The 18,898-nt window shown below is 47.4% G+C and overlaps 1 protein-coding gene across 2 annotated transcripts in view; it reads right to left on the reverse strand.

Annotated features, from left to right (window-relative positions):
* Window positions 1-475: 475 nt before the first annotated feature.
* The window catches only part of CNNM2 (cyclin and CBS domain divalent metal cation transport mediator 2), a 129,372-nt gene continuing 110,949 nt past the window's right edge, over window positions 476-18,898 (reverse strand). The window contains exons 5-8 of one of the 2 annotated variants that reach the window (XM_045568483.1): window positions 11,973-12,066; window positions 8,946-9,011; window positions 2,985-3,169; window positions 476-1,952 (exon numbers count right to left, since the gene is read on the reverse strand). In XM_045568483.1, coding sequence (XP_045424439.1) covers window positions 1,743-1,952; window positions 2,985-3,169; window positions 8,946-9,011; window positions 11,973-12,066 — 555 coding nt within the window. In that variant the 3' untranslated portion in view covers window positions 476-1,742. The remainder of the gene's footprint in view (window positions 1,953-2,984; window positions 3,170-8,945; window positions 9,012-11,972; window positions 12,067-18,898) is intronic. The other variant, XM_045568484.1, reaches the window with a different exon arrangement.

Below are 18,898 nucleotides of genomic sequence, written 5' to 3' on the forward strand. Positions count from 1 at the left end.
CTCTAGGACTGACATCCCAGAAGAAATACTGAGCCAAGGGTGCATGTGACACCAGAGCCACTGCACTACTCACCAGGAGGCCAGCCCGCACGTCACCACCTATTCCCAACCAAGCTCCCTGCCCCACAGAGCCACTCTGGGGTGAAGGGACTTCCTACCTGCAGGAGGGAGAAGAGAACTGCTGCTTAGCCCTGGGGTCCCCTTCCCGCAGGGAGTCCAAGCGCAGCACAGGCTCCTTGCTGCGGGCTGGACGCAGCAGGTACCGATAATCCTATACGGACACGCGGTCAGTGAGAGTTCATCTCAGTGTATGAACACCGCCAACAAAATGCACACATCCCTTGGGCTAACAAAACACAGATACGCTAGTTAAGAATTCAGTCACTCGAATACCTCCTGACATTAATTTCACTACACATGATGAATTTGGTATTAAAATAAGACGAAGACACACACAAAATGGTCACGACACACATTTGGTTTCTGAATCCCTGTTTGGGGCCAAACTGACCCTGGCTGTCCAGGCAGCCTCTCTGGCATGGGCCGCATCTGAGGCGGGAGGCACAGAGGCCCTCGGGCAGGGGACACAGCCGCCGCTGGGCCCCATGGGCCCAGGGACAGAGGGAAAGAGGGACAGTTGGCTCCCTGGAAGGAGCGGCAGGGGCTGGCAATCCCCAAAGTTCCCTCCCTTAAAAACACGGGTCTAGAAATGCCTTCTCAGCACAGAGGACAGAGGGCAGCCGGCAGCCCGACCCCTTCTCTGATAATTACATCCGTCCAGTGGGAAGGAGGAGCCTGAACTCCACATCACATGTTTACTGAAAAGCCCTGTGGAAGATTCCATTTGGCATCTGTGTAGCAGCATCTTGGGTCAACAAGAGCAAGGAGCGGAGGCGGGCGACACGCTCCGTGCGCCTGGGTGCTGGGTGGGGGAGTGCCAGGATGAAGTCGACTTGCCTCTTGCCAATGAGAAACCATGAGTTTAAAATTCATTAACATTCATTCTGGTGATAGAAATTCCTTAGGGTAGGGGCAAACTCACATTCCCAAGCAAATGTTAAACCTTCCTGAGGGCAAGGGGCACAGTTAAACATTAAATTCTCAAAACAACAGTGAGTGCTCAAGAGAGGCGGACGACCCGCAGGTCCCTCTGCAGGCCACACCCCACAGTGACGACAGACTTGGCAGGTTCTGCGGTAACATGGTTTTCTTCATTCATCCATCAGGTTCGACAGTGACAGCCACTGGGGCACAGAGGGAGGGTGCCCCTCCCTGGAGGGCCAAGGAAGGCCACTCAAGGAGCAAGTCCATCCTATTAGGGTCACATCATGGGATCACAGCAGAGTTCAGACAGAACAACCTAAAACTCTGCAAAAGACACTTTTAAAAAACATGATCTCTTGAAAAAATAAATCGCAACAATTTTCAACTTCATGCAAATCAAGGGAGGAGGAGAGTGAATAGTGATAAAAGGTACGGCTGAAAAAATAAACATGATTCTATTCGGGCGGAAGAAATTTGTCTCCAAAACCTTGGACGCCATGCCCCAGCTGCCAGCTTCACATCTCTGCTCTCCATTCCTCCCCTCACCGTCCTCCTCTGAGGTGCCCGGGAAGGGGACAAAAGTCTTTGGTCTCAGGACGTTGCGGGGTGCAGCATGGCGTACAGGCTCACACTGATGGAAGTCATGGTCGGATGGGGCCCAGGGGCCTCAGGGTGAAGGGGCAGGTGGCGTGGCGCCCCTAGATGGCGCCTTCGCTGTGCAGGCTGTGGTTGGCCTTACTGTGCGTCACACAGTTCTGTTCATTGAGCAGGTTGGCCGTCTCGTCCGGCAACCCGTCATGCAGCTCCGTAAGAGTCAATTCGATTTTAGTGTTTTCACTGTCTGAAGACTGAGGGGTTTTGTCCATCCGGGATGCCATCAAGGCATTTTGGTATTGCTGTCTTGAGATCTGGGGCCAGAAGGTGGCACAGAAAACAAACCAAGATAACGCTTATTTTTAGGCTCTCTTGCCTCGACATATTACACATCAAATCCCCCGAAAGGCCCATAGCTGTTTCTCTAGGAAAAAATCATCCTTGAGTGCAAAGTGAGCCACTTTTTATCATTTATTTATATATGAATATAAATAACATATAGATTTAAGGAGGTGTCTCGCTCTGTCACCCAGGTTGAAGTACAGTGTCATTATCATAGCTCACTGTAACCTCAAACTCCTGGGCTCAAGTGATCCTCCTGCCTCAGCCTGTGAGTAGCTGGGACTACAGACCACAACACCACGCCTGGCTAATGTTTTTTTTCTCTTTTTTAGAGACAGGGTCTTGCTGTGTTGCCCAGACTGTCTCGAACTCCTGGGCTCAAGTGATCCTCCCTCCTCGGCCTCCCAAAGTGCTGGGATTACAGGTGTGAGCCACTACACCGGCCTGGCCACTTTTTAAAGTTCAAGTTGACTCTGGTGAACAAGTCAGTTCTTACTGATGTAACTCGCTTCCAAGTTTTGTCCCCAAATTTCACAGAGACTAGAAAATAGAGATTGGCTTCCATCAGGGAAAGCTGGCTTGTTCTCCTAAAGTCATCTTTATTTCAGACTAAGAGAGGAACCCCCAAGTCCAGGACAGAAGACAAGAGGAGGTGGAGCCATCCTCAGTGACTCTTCTGAGTGTCCTGACCTCAGCCCTCCCAGGGCCGACCGCGAGTCACTAGGGTCCTGAGCTCATGAAAGCTCTTTGAAAACAGTCTGTTTCTCCCCATCTCCAGCTCCCATCCCCGGAAAGAACTCATTTGACACAACCTGGGAGATAAATGTTCTCCCCAGCCTTAGTCTCGGGCACGACAGATGGAGGTGGGACTTGTGGCTGGGAGTTGAAGCAGGGCACCCCGAGGTGACAGAGGGAGCGCTCATGGAGGGACCAGGGAGCCAAACAATCAGTGGCAGGTGACAGCAGGCTGCTGGGTCCGGCCAAGCCACCCTCTCCTCTCTCACCTTAACAAACTGCAGATCCGAAAGGGCTCGCACCGAGTAGTCGGGGATGTAGACTTGAAGGAACGAAGAATTGAGCTGATTGTTGCTGCTCCCCAGTGTCGGCGTCACCGCGTCAATCCGGTCACTTCGACTGAGAGAGTCTGAGTGATTCAAGCCACATGGGCGAGGCGGTGACTTATTTTCACCTGGAAAAGGAGAAAAAAAAACAACTGTTTAAGTGAAGCAGATATAGCCAATAAGGTCAGTTCTTTACTTTCCAGATAAAAATCACAACCACCACCGAGCCCCATCAGCTCACACCACCTGCCTCGGGGAGGCGCAGGGTGGTCTCCCGAGGGGCCCAGGCGCATGGGCTGCTCTGCGGGGCAGGCTGGCCCCGCTGGAGTGACAGGTACGATCCTCCCAAGTGTCTCACAGCAAAGACCCTGTGGCTGTGCCCCTGTGAGGAAACTGAGTGCTGTGACATGCACACGAGGCTGGGCCAAGGCCCAGGCACAGAAGCCACTTGACCCCAAACGTGGGCTACGAGGCGCGGCACTCATCACTGCGCCGGAAGCAAGCACAGAGGACTCTCGGGCCGCTCCTACGCCGGTCTGCGTTTGAAAGGGATCAGCACGTTTCCGTCGTCGGCTCCTACTGTACCCCCCAGCCAAGCTATCACATTTATATCTGGCCCCAGCAAGACCCCGTCAGCCTGAGGGTATCTCAGGAAGTCAAGAACACTAGGAGACACCACACCCTTAAGAAGTCACAGCACTCTCTCATTAAGAGAAAGGAAATTCAGGCGAGTCTGAGTGTAGTTGATAGCAGCTTCTGATGTACATTTCATCAGAAATAAACCCACCTCCTTGCCAACGCTGCTTCCAGCTTTTGCTTTTATAACCAGCTCTCTCACACAGAGATTAGCTGGGCACTCACACTGGACAGGTTCTGAATTGCATAATGCCACAGAATGGGAGGGGACCATCCGGTCAAAGTGTCCCTGACAGAGGCTCCCACAGAGGAGCCAGCCCTCAGCTGGTCCTGAGCGTCAGCTATGGGAACGTCTGTCACCAAGCCCAAAGTCTGCCTCCCTGACTTCAAATGAGTGTCTCACTTCTGCTCTACTGAGTAACTCTCACGCCTCTGCTATTTGAAATTTGAGAGAGTCCTTAAGAATCTGAAGAGTTATGTTCTAAGTCTCTTCTACTCCAGGCCAAATACCTCGGCTGCTCCTCACCTCACATTTGACTAACTCTCACTCCATCACTGTCTTACACTCCATTAGGTAAATGTTGTTTTAGAAAATAGAAACTTTATGTCTCAATATAAGCTCTATGAAGACACCTCTCTAAGTGAAGATACCAGCCATTTAGTCCAGCCCTAAACAACTGAGTGTCCTGGGAATTTAACCATGTCAGTGTAGTCTTTCCTACATTATTACATGAAGAAAAATGGGTGCCCTTTAAAGTTTTTTGTTTGTCAGTTTAAGAGACAGGGTCTTATTCTGTTGCCTGGACTGAAGTACAGTGGCCTGATCATAGCTCATAGCTATGTTGCCCAGGTTGGTCTCAAACTCCTGGGCTCAAGTGGTTCCCCACCTCCTGCCTCAGCCTCCTGAGAAGCTAGGACTACACGTGTGCACCACCATACTCAGCTAATTTTTAATTTTTTTTTTTCTTTTTTAGATACAGGGTCTTGCTATGTTGCCCAGGCTGGTCTAAAGATTTTTTTAAGAGTAGGAAACAGAAAGAGGTCAAATGGAGCCAAATCAGGACTGTAAGGTGGAGCTAATGATTTCCCATGGAAATGCACAAAATGGCCCTTGTTTGATGATTGTAATGAGCAGGAGAATTGGTGGAAAAGCTCTTTGGTGACACTCTCCTGGGTGTTTTTCTGCTAAAGCTTTAGCTCACGTTCTCAAAATGCTCTCATAATAAGCAGATGTTACCGTTCTTCGGCCCTCCAGAAAGTCAACAAGCAAACTTGAACATCCCAAAAACTGCTGCCATGACCTTGGCTCTTGACTGGCCCACTTCCACCTCTTGGTAGCCATTGCTTCGATTGTGCTTTGTCTTCAGAATTGTACTGGCAAAGCCATGTTTCATCTCTTGTTTTGGTTCTTTAAAGAAATGCTTCAGGATCTTGACCCCACGTGTGTAACATTCCCATTGAAAGCTCGCTCTTGTCTGCAGCCGATCTGCGTGCAATGGTTTGCCACCCACTGAGTGGAAAGTATGCTCAACTTCAATTTTTCAGTCAGAACTGTGTAAGCTGAACCAATTGAGATGTCTTTGGTGTTGGCTATTGTTTGTGCTGTTTAATCGTTGGTCCTCTTCAATTAAGGCATGAACAAGATTAACTTTTTCCTTGAAAATTGATGTGGTTGATCTGCTGGGGCCTTCGTCTTCAGCACTGCCTCAGCCCTTCTTAAAACGAGTCATCCATTTGTAAACGGGTTTCTCTGGGGGCACTGTCCTCAAACTTCAATGACTTCACCATTCTTCCACCCAAGCTTCACCATAAATTTGATGTGTCTTCTTACTTCAAATTTTAGCAGAATCTCTTTTCAAACTGACGTTTTATCCTTCTTAGTGCCTCAAACTATTAATAGATCTGTCAGTGATCCTTTTCTCTAGAGCTGCTTTCGCCATGAGCCTTCATGCTTAAGCCCCAGCTCATTCTAATCTGGATCCAGCCACAAAGGATTTCCTTAGTCTCATGGCTTCACTGTCATTTGGTTCACCCGATCAGAACCAAGGCAATTAGAACCATGAACAAAGGTAGCAGAACCCGTGGCTCCTCTAAACATATGTGGTGACACAGGTGACCCTCAGGCTCCGTGCGAGGTCCAGGTGCCAGGCTGGGGATTCCTTCCTGCCCTCTACTCTGGTCACAGCACCCAGGTCAGGGAGGGTAGCGGCTCTGCCCCCATGTCCAGGCCTCCTGCCATTGCCCGGTAACTGTCCTTCTTAGAGTAGGGCACAGAACAAAACATAAGTACTCCAGGAACCTCAGATGATGAGTTTACTGTCTCCTAAAATTTTTGTGTCACAACCTTCCCTACAATTGTCATGTCATGAACTAGTCTTCCATTGTTAGTCAAAATTAAATTTAGAGTTGTTCCTCTCACTTCCACCCATCTTCTAAGAGAATAAGGCAAATTAATAATTTATCAGCTGTTTTATATATAACAGAATGGAACTTTGAACACATGACCCAACTGTGCTAAGCTTCAGACTCCTCGTCTGTAAAATGTGGCTAATGGTGCATGCCTCATGAGGTCTGACGGGGGTAAAAATATATCATGTATAAAGTGCTCGGCATAACTCTGACACCCAGTACGTGCCGCTGAGTGAGCCGGGGTGACACTTTGTTCTTCTGTGTGAGCTTCCTCCCAGACCTGCCACCACGCCACGCGCCTGCCCTCACGCGTGAGCCTCTCCACGCTGCGGTAACTTCCCCCACGGCGACAGGTCGGTCAGTTCTTTCAAACAAGGGAGCCCACTGTATCCCTGGGCTTCAGCCACAATCTTGTCACCATTTTCACAGGTATCTTTGAAACGGTGTTTATGCCCACGTGTTACAGCTGGCAGGTGCACACCTGAGGCTCCTGTACGCCCGAGGACGACTTCGGGGCAATTTCTCTGGTCTTCCAAAGTATCCGGACTCCCAGGAGGCTTCCTCTCACCCACAGCCTCTGGTTTTGTGATGAGCCCTCTGTCTCGCCAGGAGCCACGGCCTGTTTCCCGGGACCCTTTCGAACAGCTCAACAGGCACCCAGTGTGATCAGGGAACTACACAACCCGGAGCTCAGTTCACTACCAGAACCTCAAACTCAATCTTTTTTTTTTTTTTTTTTTTTTTTGGAGATAGGGTCTTGCTCTGTTCCCAAGCTGCAGTGCAGTGGTGTCATCACAGCTCACTGCAGCCTTGAACTCCTGGGCTCAAGCAATCAATCCTCCTGCCTCAGCCTCCCAAAGTGGTAGGATTACAGGCGTGAGCCACCACACCCAGCCTCAAACTCAATCTTAATAATAATTAAGATAATAATAATAGAGGTTGACGTCCTTTATCTAAAGCCCTCGGGGGCCAGGGATGTTTCAGTTTTAGAAAGGTAGCAAGGTCCACATACCCCGTATCACATACATGCCCAGCAATTCAGGGACAACCCTTGGAATCAAACACATCAACCTACAGTCGGAGGGATGAGGAGCCATCCCAAGCGGAACAGGTACTGTGACAGCCAAGACCCAGGTCAGGTCATACGCTTTGTTGCCAAATTTATGCACCAAAGCTTGATGACAATGATTATGGGGAAAATTTCCATTTTGATCCTTCTTCTGCCTTCTCAGAGCTATTCTTTCTGCCTTCTGTCCCAGCTTACTTTATCCATCCTAGCTAGGAAGTCTTTCCTTTTGGCAGCAGGCTAGAAGATCCAATAAATAGTCCCAGTCTCCTCCCTGGGAGCCACCAGGCACCTTCTGGAAAAAGCTGGAAATCACTGGTGTAGTTCAAGCCCTGTTTATTAGATATCATATTACTGCAATGCCAGCATCCCTGATGACCTGGACTTACGAAATGCACTTTTCTATTATTGGATCAGACAAAGCAGGCAGAGCTAGGAAATCTCTAAGTTTTATTGAAAAAGTAAAATGCAAATGACATTTCTATGGGCTTCATCCAAATTATTCTACTTTAGCATCTGTGATTTTTTTTTCTTTTTAAAATTTTAATCAAATTAGGAGGTACAAGTTGGATTACGTGACATGTATATATCACGTAGTGGCGAAATCTGGGTTTTTGTATCCAGTGTACATTATACCCCACAGGTAATTTTCCATCCCTGTGACACTTTTAATAGGTAGCAGATGCAGCAAATAAAATGGGATGAAAAAATACAACATATATACATATGCACATATGTATGTATACATGTGTATACACACATACATATACACATATATGTGAATTCTGCTGCTAGCTTGATTGAAATAGGTCCATGAATCAAATCGTACCCCAAACATCCCAAGCTTTTTAAAAAAGAGCAAAGATTTGTGGAAACATTAGCTTTTTTCTAAGTGTTGCTTCCTTCACCAGGTATCAGCATTTTAGAGTTTTGCTGAAACTGGATTATAAAATTCAAATTTCAGTTAGATTTAAAAATATAAGCTGTGTGGAACAAAATAAATACAGAAAAGTTGTGTTACCAAATAGGAAAACCCAGAAACTTTAATTAAAGAAAGATTAAAGCTTTTCCTTTCCTTTTAATGGCTGGACATATTAGCCAGGCACGGCCAAACACCCTGCAGGGACGTGACCAGTGGCTGCTTAGGAATGTGCACGGTGCTGACTTCAAAACAAAGACAGGGACACAGGGAGAGTAGGGGCCACCTGCCTGACAGACGGCAGAAGTCCACACACCTGTTCACGTGCATGTGGAAAGAGGACCCCCAAACAGGAACGTTGTGGGCCTGCGTGGATGGGGTATTTTTCTTGCTTACCAAGAAAAGTGCATCGTCTTTCTGGCTTTGGGCCAAATGTGTTCTACAGAAGCATCCTCAGGTTTGGAGGCCTCGAGGGCCTCTGCAAACTCCACGCACCATGACTTACTGAGGTCAGAGCAAGAACTAAAAGCAGCCCCCTTTTGCTGACCTGAAAATTCAAGGTCAGTGGTGCATGGGTGCATGCAGGAAAGGCAGGGAGCGCTAACGATCCATATCAGAACCACCCTCCCTCGCCATGTTTCACCACTGCTGTGTTCCAGAACTCCCTGCCAGTCCCTACACTCTCTGCACCTGCTGTGACTTATGCTTTCCTGGAGAGCTCGCTGTTAAGTCAGAGAACCTTAGGGCTTTAGCACTCAAAAGAAAACTGGACACAGCCATGTCCATATAAAAGGAGCAGACCCGGCCAGCCAGGCGGCTGTGGGTCCAGGGGAGGCAGCGAGGAGAATTATGAAAAGGAAACATGCAGAATTACCTGGAGAACCTGCTGCTAACAACTCTGTTCTGCTGACAACAAAGGTACGAGACAGGGACAAAGGAACTGAAAAATGGAGAAAAACAGGGTGAGACCACATCAAAAGGCAAGAAAGGAGGTATCTGCAATCAAGGGATAGGAGTAGATACTTGCTCTGATAACGGGCATTCGATTCCAGAAATGCAAAAGCCTATGTGATGTTATATAAACAGAACAGAACACACACTGCTTTTCAGGAAGAACACAGGGAGGCCGAGATTAGGAGAAATGCTACCCACGAGCTTTTCACTAACCTAGAAATCTCTTAAGCCATTAATAACCAATTGGGGTTTATAGCTCAAAACGTGCTATTCTTAAGGATTTAAGTCACAAATAGCCACACAAAAGGGGAGCTCGATTAATCAACTGCCCTAAGAGCGTGACCCAAGCCGCTGGTGCCTGTACCCCAATACTCATTCACGGCCTCATTATAATTTTAACCTGACACTTTGAATTGCTTTGGAATTCGTTCAAATGTCAAAAGAGAGGGAAGTAAATAAAGAATGCATACAGGGGTTTCCTGAGAATGGCAGACCGAAGTCATCTTCACAACTGCTTATGCAGGCGGGGGCTGTGGCTCCAGCTGTCTGAAAGGGGCCACGAACACGCAACATCGGGCAGGACTTGTGCTTTGTGGGCAGGTCTTGAGGACTGATCATTGTAGGGTTTTTTGCCCCCAGAAAACTAACATTAATAAACAGAAACTTTACCTTAAGATGCCTATATTAACTGTGCCTCTCAATGAAAATACGAAATCCCAAATCCTTGTTGTAAAGTTAGATAAAATACATTAGGTTCTGGGATAAATAAGATGCCATTAACGAAATTCTCCTTTTTCAGCGGTTCCAAACCAGGTGAGCAAGCTGTGCTCAGGCTTCCTGTTGGAGAGCTGCTCTTCACTTCTCTTTCTTTTCTTTAATTTTTTATTTTTTATAGAGACAGGCTCTTGCTCTTGCTCTTGCTCAGGCTGGTCTCTAACTCTTGGCCTCAAGTGACTCTCCTGCCTCGGCCTCCCCCAGTGCTAGGACTACAGGCGGGAGCCACAGCGCACGGCCTGCCCTTTCTGAATTGGACTCGTCCTTGTAGTTCAATATGAACCGGGCTAATATTTAGGTTTCAAGAACCAGTTATCAATAAATATGTACAACTTACCCTCTTAGCCTTCTTTTCAAAGCCACCTTATAAATCCAGTTCTGCTAACCGGGGGCTAACTGGAGGTGGGTTACCAAAAACAGTCACGGTTATACCACCTTTCTGTTAGACCAACATTTCCTCTTATGCTTTAAAAGTTACAACGCGCTTGTGTGAGTATCACTACATTCTATTCTTCTAACAATCACATGAGGTAATATTATCATATCCTTTTCATAATGAGGAAACCAAAGGCCTGGCTCAAGGTCACACAACCCGTGTGTGACAGAACTGAGGCTGTCACTCAGGTCTTCTCATGCCCAGTTAAGAACTGCCCTGTGTCTCTCACGAAGCAGTGAAAACAGAAAATCACCTTCAAGTTTACGACAGAAACCTACTAATCAAGTAGGGTCACTCTGGCTTGTTGGTCAGCAGTTGACAACGGGGACACTGCGCCCACAGGACTCAAAAACCTGCACCAGGATAGTGAGAAGATACATTTGGGGCACAGGAGGTTTGGAAATAGAGAATTCTCATCTCACGGCTTTCTAAATGTAACGTCCTTGGGATCCTTAGGCTGCTGGGTGGCGCAGGAGGCGTCACAGAAACAGACTGGTCTGGCGGTATCTCCTCCCCCTGTAAGACTGGTTTTCAGAAGCAACAGCCTTCTTTTAGGATGGGCTATTTTTAGGTTTGAGGTTTCTAAAAGGTTTCCTAGCACAGCACATCATTTAGTGTTTTGGCCACAAGGTGTCGCTCCAGCACCTCTGACCCTCCTGACCTGCTCCGGCCGGGTGGAGGGACCGTTGGAGCCCCGTCCCCTCCCTGTCCCCAGGAGTGAGCAGCCGCACCAGCATCTATGCATGCTCTTGTCCTTCTAGGACATGCCTGGCTTGCTGGTACCTTGGAATACCGTGCTCAGAGAACTCAGTCAATCCCCAGGGCATCCCCACCCTTAGCCGACTAACTCAACTGGCCAGCTCTCTAAACAAGGAGAGCTGGCTGCAGGCAGTAAATACAGAGTAACCACCTCGTTCATCCTTGGGAAACCACAGATTAAAACCTTCCAAATAGCTAATATTTAAACGACTCAACACTACCAAGTGTTGGCTATAGAGCACCTGGCACTCACACAGTACAGGTGAGAGTACATATGGGGACATCCACTTTGGGAAACTGCTGGGCAGTGTCTACTAAAGCTGAAGGTGCACATAACCCGGGACCCAGTAATTCCACTCCTGGGTATTCTGCACCCAGTGGAAACACACACACGTTCACCAAGAGACAAGTGCAAGGACGTTCACAGCCACACGATTCATAGTAGCCCCAAACAGGAAACCGCCCCAATTTCCATCAGCAACAAAAAGATAAATGGATTACTGCGTATCACACAATGGAACACTATACACGGCAACGAGAAGAAACAGTAGAATCACACACAACACAGGTAAATGCGACAAGCAAAACATTGAGTGAAAGAAGCCAGATTTCCATATGATCCACACTGTGTATTTTCATTTATAAAAAGTTTAAAACAGGGCAAAACTAGCCTATGCCGAGGAGTCCAGTGAGTGGTTACTTTGGGGGACAGTGACTCAAAGGGAGTGTGATGGGGCTTCAGGATGCTCCGTCTCCACCTGGGTGCCAAGTGCACACAGGTGTGCTTGGTTTGTGAACATTCATGGAAGTACAGACTTCCGTTTGTGTAGTCTTTTTGTATGTACGATACACTTCCTTGAAAAGTCCAAGAACTAAATAAGTAAGGTCAGCCGGCAGTACAGAGAGAAAGATGACAGGCGAAGGCGTCACTTCCTAAACCGTGGCCCTTCCCCAAGAGGCCGAGAACCAGCAACGCACCTGGAGAGGCCGTCAGGGCCATGACGCCATAGTACGAGAAGGCACTCGCTTCGAACTTCATACCTTCCTTCCCAGCTTCTACTTCCACCTTCCCCTGCGGAAAGAAAAGGCAGGTATTTTCAGTCCAGTTGCATGAATCTATCTGCACACTCTACACAAAATCTGGTCCTTCCTCTGATGCTTGTCTAGATTCCTTTCCCAGCAGTCCCAAGGAAGCAGAGCCTCAGGTGATCCTCGCGCTTAGAGGGGTGGGCTACCTCATCTGAAACAGGAAGACTGGATTTGCCTGGACAGGCAGAGGTGACAGCATAGATGGGATGTTTCATTTCTGAGTCCACTTAATAATCTCCCAGCATCCTTAGTTCTGGGACTCTGTGGGGCCCTCCAGTAATAACAGGTGGTGCCCTTGCTCCATCTCACTAGCCCAGCGCTAAGGGCGTGTTCCGCGACAGGCGCCCCAGCTGTCCTGCAGGAGCCACAGGTGGGGCAGAGAGGAGTAAGCCAGCTCCAGGGGCAGAACCCACTCCCGTCTCTCCAGCACGTGTCCTGATCCGCGGAGCAGACTCCTCGCAGGCCAATGCCTTGTTGTCCAGCCTCCCCGGAGGCGCTTTGGCACCCTGGGACTTTCTCCTCACGGCCTTGGGGAAGCACCTTGAGCAAGTTTCCTTCCATCAGAACAAAATTCTCCTCTCTTCCCCTAAGGTTTTCCCTTTTCTTTGCTTTTTCTAATTTGTCCATAACTTCTTCACCTATGTCCATTCTTATGGGACAGACTGTGCCTTATTCCTCCCTTGAACCCTGGGGTCCACTAGAATCCCTTCGTGACAGGTGCTCAATATGCAATTTCCAGGCTATTAAATACTGTCATAAGTGAGTTTTGCGTCTAGATTTCCAAGCCAAGGGGCAGAAGGCTCTTTGTTCATGTTCCCTGTAACTGCGTCCCCAGTGAGGGGCTGTCTCTGTGACACAGCCTTTACAATGGGGAAACGAAAATTAAGCTACCGTTCATTGAAAAGGAGCTGTGCTAACACTTCAGTGTTTTATTAACTCATTTAATACTTACAACTCTACCAAGTAGACACAATTATCCTCCTCTTATAAATCAGGAGAGTGGGAACCTGAAAAACTTAGTGGTCAAAGAACAAGCTCTTAGTGTGCTACAGTATGCCACCTACGATGCACTCTACTATTTTGATCATTCCTTATTAAGTTGTTCTATATTCTCAATTAGGGAAGCCCTGTCTCAAGTCATTTCTGCAGAAGTCTGTCTGCTGCTTTCCTTTAAGGTTTTCTTTCGCTCAGTGGAAATATTGGTCTTCCCAGTGCCCAGCCCATTCTCTTGCTATCACAATTGAAAACTCCACCCAGAAGGTAAAATCAACCTGCAAACAAGCAGGCGCTGGGACCCGCGCAGGTGCAGGTGCAGGTGGGGCCCTGCGTGACAGGCTGTGAGCCTGTGAGGGGACAGCCCCTGCCCTCCGGGACCCTGCAGTCCAGCAGGGAGTGGAGAGCACACGAAAACCAACGACACAGCAGTAAACAGGAGATCTGCACGAGGAAAAGGACATGAAGGTAAGTTCAAAGAAAACAATTTACTTCCTGTTCTTGTATAAAGACAAATTTTATACAGGAAAGAAAAAAATCTAAGGATGAACAGGCTTTGGTTGATCCAAGAGAAGGGAACAGCATGAGGGAAGGTTGGAGGCAGGGACAGCGTTCAGCCAGGTGCACTGGTTTCCTTGGGGACAGGCAGGGACGAGGCAGGACAGGCAGCCCAGTGCGCAGGTCAGGCCGTGGAGCCCCTGAGTGTGGCGGGCAGGGTGGGTCGCCGAGCTGCGGAAGAGCAGCCCAGACCTACATGGGGCTGGGAGCCTCAGGACTGGAAAGAGGCTGCACGAGAGATGCTACAGACCAGGGGTCAACATAATTTCGTGAAGCCATTAGGGAAAAAGAACTTTAAAGGAGCGACAGGAGTCTGTCACCACAACAGAGGTTTGCTCCGAAGGGTTTGGACCGGATACCAGAGGAGATGAGGAGACAGAGAGGCGGGGAAGGGGCTGCAGCAGGGGCCAGGGCCTTTGAAGCAGCTCAGAAAGCCTGAGATGGAAGGAAGAGGGTTGGGAGAAAGGTCAGAGCTACAGACGGAGATCTGAGAGTGGAGGAGAGACAGCAAACGGAAAAGAAAAGATGACCACACTGCAGTGGTGACTGAGAGCAGGAGGCCAACAGAAACCAGGACGGGACCAAAGGCAGAAACACACGGCAGCATCACCACAGAGAGCCAGGACACAGGGGAGTTCCGCGAGAAAGGACGGGCGGTGGAGAGAGCGACATTACTGATGAGGGAGGATTTTCCACCCCACAGGGAAGGTAGAGCAGGCACTATGTCCTCCTCCTGCCCAAGGAGGGACACAGCTCCAGGGCAAGTGAAGGCCATTCCGGACGGAACTCAGCATGACAAAAGTCATCGTGGAGGGAGAAGAGGTGGTGACCAAGGGGCAAGAGCCAAAAGCTGGCAGGAGAGAAGGGGGCATGGGGCAAAGAGACTGGCTCAAAGAAGGCAGAGGAGGGGAAAGGGACCGAGAGTGAGGCGACGTTCAGAGACACAGGGCAAGAAAAACGGAAGTGGCTGATGGTGTATATCTTCCTAGTTATGCTTCTGTTTTCTTCCCAGGCTAATCCTTGATTTTGCGTCAGATGATATGTGTGTATATGCTACCTGAAATGCCTTTGTAGTTGGTAATATCAAGAGTGGCTGCAGGACCATCCCCGAACCTGACCTTGCGTGTGGAAAATCCGGAGGAAGGCTAAACCGCAACAGAGCCTCATAATGGCTCCATCTCCATGCATCTCCAGTTGATCTGATCTGCATGGTTTCTTGTGTAAGTTACAGGGCTTTTTCTGTTCTATGTACTTGCAAATGGGTGTCAATTCACAGTTCTTTTCTGACAAACTCTCAGAACCTGCAGGGCAACAGTTACTACTAAAATAAGACTAGAAAATAACACCTTGTCTACCTCTCGGGAAGGAGCTGCTCAAGGGGCGGTACTGCTGACACTCAGAACCTCTGCCTAGCAAACTCGAGGGCAGAGATGCCCAAATATTGATGTCTTGCTGCTACTTTCAGGTATTCTGATTTAACTAGTTGGGGGAGCAACTTGCCATTAGGATTTCTGAAAGCTCTCCAGATGACTCTAGCAAGCAGCAAAGTCTGGGAATCACTGCTTCAAGCCTGTCTGGAAACGCTGTGTGCCCTGGCCTCACAGGCACAGTGGCCGTGAGTCTGCCAGTTAGACAAGGACAGCTGCAGAGAAACTCAAAGCTCTAGACCACAGCCACCTGAGCTAAGGTTTCCTCTGTCCTTCAGGACAGGACCCCAGGCAGGGGAGGGTCAGCTATCTTCCCTCGGGATTCCACCCAGTCAACTTCTATCAGGCGACAGAGTAGACACTAGGTCAGTGGTTCCTAGACATCTGGAATCTAAGAGCCAGCGAAATGCACCTCTATGCCAAAACTGGGGACACAGCATTGCCAAATGTTTACTTCATAAAATAAAGATATTTTTAAAAACACAGCAATCTACTGTTACTATCATTTCATAAGAGATGAGACATTTTAATGCCCCAAATTTCAAAAATATATAATTTCAGAATAACAGGTCTTCAAAATGAATAGATGTAGCTTTATGAAAAACTCATTGCAATTGCATTTTTCTCATTTTGCCTCAAACTGGTAAGGACTTTGCCAAAGTATCTCAGCACTTGGGAACCACCACACTGTATTAATTTTACTTCACTTATAAAATTGCAATAGATTAAAGGACCCCTGCAGTTCTTTCAGTTCTAACATTCTATGATTCTACAACTCCAAGAGCTTTTAAGAACAGCCCATCCCTACAGCCCTCTCTATAGGAATAAAGCTCTTCTGGCAGGCAAGTTTTAGAAACATCTAGTAAACATTTCTTTTACTCATTTATGTGTGTCAGTGGTTCCAAAAAGTCCATTTTTAAATAGCCCTACTGGGATACAAACTATGACCCTCCCCACGACGAAATGGCTCACTCGGCTCAAAAGCCAATTAGGTGTCTTCCCAGATAACAACTTTTTCCATATAAGGAAGCCACATATTGATTTTACTTTAGAAATATTCATAAATTGATTCTAGCATATCACCAACAAACAAACAAACAAACCAGGACAGCACGTGATGGACTCCAAACATTCCCGAAGGGAACCAGGGCCTCGTGTTTGTAAACTGACGAATCAGGAAGAAGGCCTCCCTGCACCAAGCGCAGCTGGCTTCCTGGGTAAGCTTCTACCACAGGATCCTACCTTTCTTTGGACACAGGTATTAGATAACCTCTTCCCAAAGTTTCTGATTGTCCACAAAGTACTATATGCCTCATGCCTTACCTGGCCTTGGAGTGGAATTCCACTCAACCCTGGTCAGCACGGCACGACACAGTGGTGTGAACCCCTCCGAGTGGCCAGCGTGCTCCAGGGAGACACCCTCGCATGCCACGTGCTGAACAGTTACCAATACTTGTCTCTTGCTCACTCTCAAGTGGAGTTTTACTTTGTTTTGTTTTTAAAAATCACCATTACAAAGTATTTAGGGGAGGCTTGTCGCTTGAAAGAAGGTAATTAAGACGCCAGGGGCACAAACATTGGACGCGTTCACCAGCAGTCCCTGCAAAAGGGGCGGCGGCACCCAAAGACCCCTGCTCATAGGCTGGCGTGACGCTGGCATCCAACCATCTCCAGCAATGCCTTCAACTGGAGTCTGCAATGGAGCCCTCAGACTCTGCAAGTTTGCTAAATGTTTCATTTTTTCAAAGTTTTGATAGTCAAAAATTAATTTATACACATTTGGGATCGACTGGTTGACCATCTTCTAACTAAGTTCTGCCACCAGATGTCAGTGCCAGCACCTGCCTGAGCATTTAGTCGCCCTGGTGCCAGCTTGTGCTACTTGGATCATCGCAGCCAAGCCCTGCTACTCGGTCAACCCGGAGCTTGTCAGAAATGCAGCATCTCAGACTCCACCCTAGACAGAACAAAGCAGAAGCGGCATCTCAACAAGACCCCAGGTGAGTCCCATGCACCTTACAGCGAGAGAAGCACTGAGCTGGACATTAGGCAACAGCGAGGGACTTAACATGGAAATAAGTGAGTCATACCCAGTGGAGGTCGAACATAACAGCACAGCACACTGTACCAACATCAGAGTAGCTCGCGCTCAGCAAGGGCCGGGGCTTGGCCATCCTGGGCACCCAGGTGCAGGCACAGGGGTGCTGAATGCAGAGGAGCCCACAACGCAGCACCCCAGAGACGAGTGCTGCTCTCGGATCAGCCAAACCAGATCGTCTACACATTTAGGAATTGATATTAATTTGAAAATTTGTTTTGGTTTATAGTTATACATGAGAGTTCTAAGCAAAAGGAGCTTATACCTAGTCTTATATGGATACATTTTGGGTAGCATAATTTTTAAAATATAGTTTTAATGCTGGTTGTCCAAGTAGATTTTTTTCTTTAAAATGAGTGTATTATCTATACTCAGGATTAAGGATCCATTATTACACTGGGACGAATAAACCATGAGCCCAAGAATCAGTGACAAGGTTCTATACTGAAGGCTTAAATTCTTCTAGTAGCAGGTGAAACAATACTAAGAAGTATCGTCAAGACCTGTATGAATTCTAAGATGCATGCACCACCTCCACAGAACAATTCCTCTCTAAACGGCAAAATCCCTTTGAATGCGTGTCACAAGCTCTAAAAACAATGTGGATGAGGAAGGGAGGGAGGGAGGGAGGAAGGGAGAAACATTAATCTTGAGGCATGAAATCAACAAGAAAAATTAGCTCCAGGAAAAGAAATGTATGCCCTTTCTGTTGATTATATAATTGGCAGAGAAAATCGCTATTCCTTTTGTTTTCCTTTATAGTTTCATATATTTCCTTATATACATCTTAATTATTCCTTATATTTACTAAATCATAATCTGCTTTGCTGTGGAAGAACAATCACTACTTTTTATTTGCTTAGACATCTCACTCCCCAAAGGACCAACAAATCCTTCCCTGTAAAATACCAACTGTATCAATCATATATACAGTCATCTATTACTCTATTTTTATTAGGAAAATGGCTTCTAATGGTTGGGATCACCATGCATATGCAATTTTTTTACTTGACATTTTCTATATGCATTCCATTTCCTCCATTACTTCATAATGATCCCTCATATTATTATATCTCACTCTGATTAGCTAGATATATGAACTATTTCTACTATTTTATAATAGATTTGCTATAATGTATTTGCATAGATAGCTTTGTAAACAAGGATTTCTTTAGATGTGAGACTGACAGTTTAAGGATATGATTCGTTCACAGCACTTTTTCTTTTTTGTCCACTATATAGCTTTTTATAAAGATGCTTATCTGGGCCAGGCAGGGTGGCTCACGCCTGTAATCCTAACCCTCTGGGAGGCTGAGGCAGGAGGATCGCTGGAGCTCAGGAGTTCAAGACCAGCCTGAGCAAGAGCAAGGCTGTCTCTACTAAAAATAGAAAAATTAGCCAGGCATCGTGGTGTGCACCTGTAGTCCCAGTTACTCACGAGGCTGAGACAGGAGGATCACTTGAGCCCAGGAGTTTGAGGTTGTTGTGAACTATGATGACGCCACTACACTCTACCCCGGGTAACAGAACAAGACTCTGTCTCAAAAAAAAATAAATAAATAAAAAAGATGTTTATCTGTTTCAGTTATTTCTTTTTAGAGATGGAGTCTCACTATGTTGCCCAGGCTGGTCTCAAACTCCTGGCCTCAAAGCAATCCTCCCACCTCAGCCTTCGAGGGTAGCTGGGACTATAGGCATATGCCACTGTGCTGGGCTTGTTTGTTTTCAAAAACCAAGAA

This window comes from Lemur catta, chromosome 14 (assembly GCF_020740605.2).
Source record: "Lemur catta isolate mLemCat1 chromosome 14, mLemCat1.pri, whole genome shotgun sequence".
Lineage (NCBI taxonomy): Eukaryota > Metazoa > Chordata > Mammalia > Primates > Lemuridae > Lemur > Lemur catta.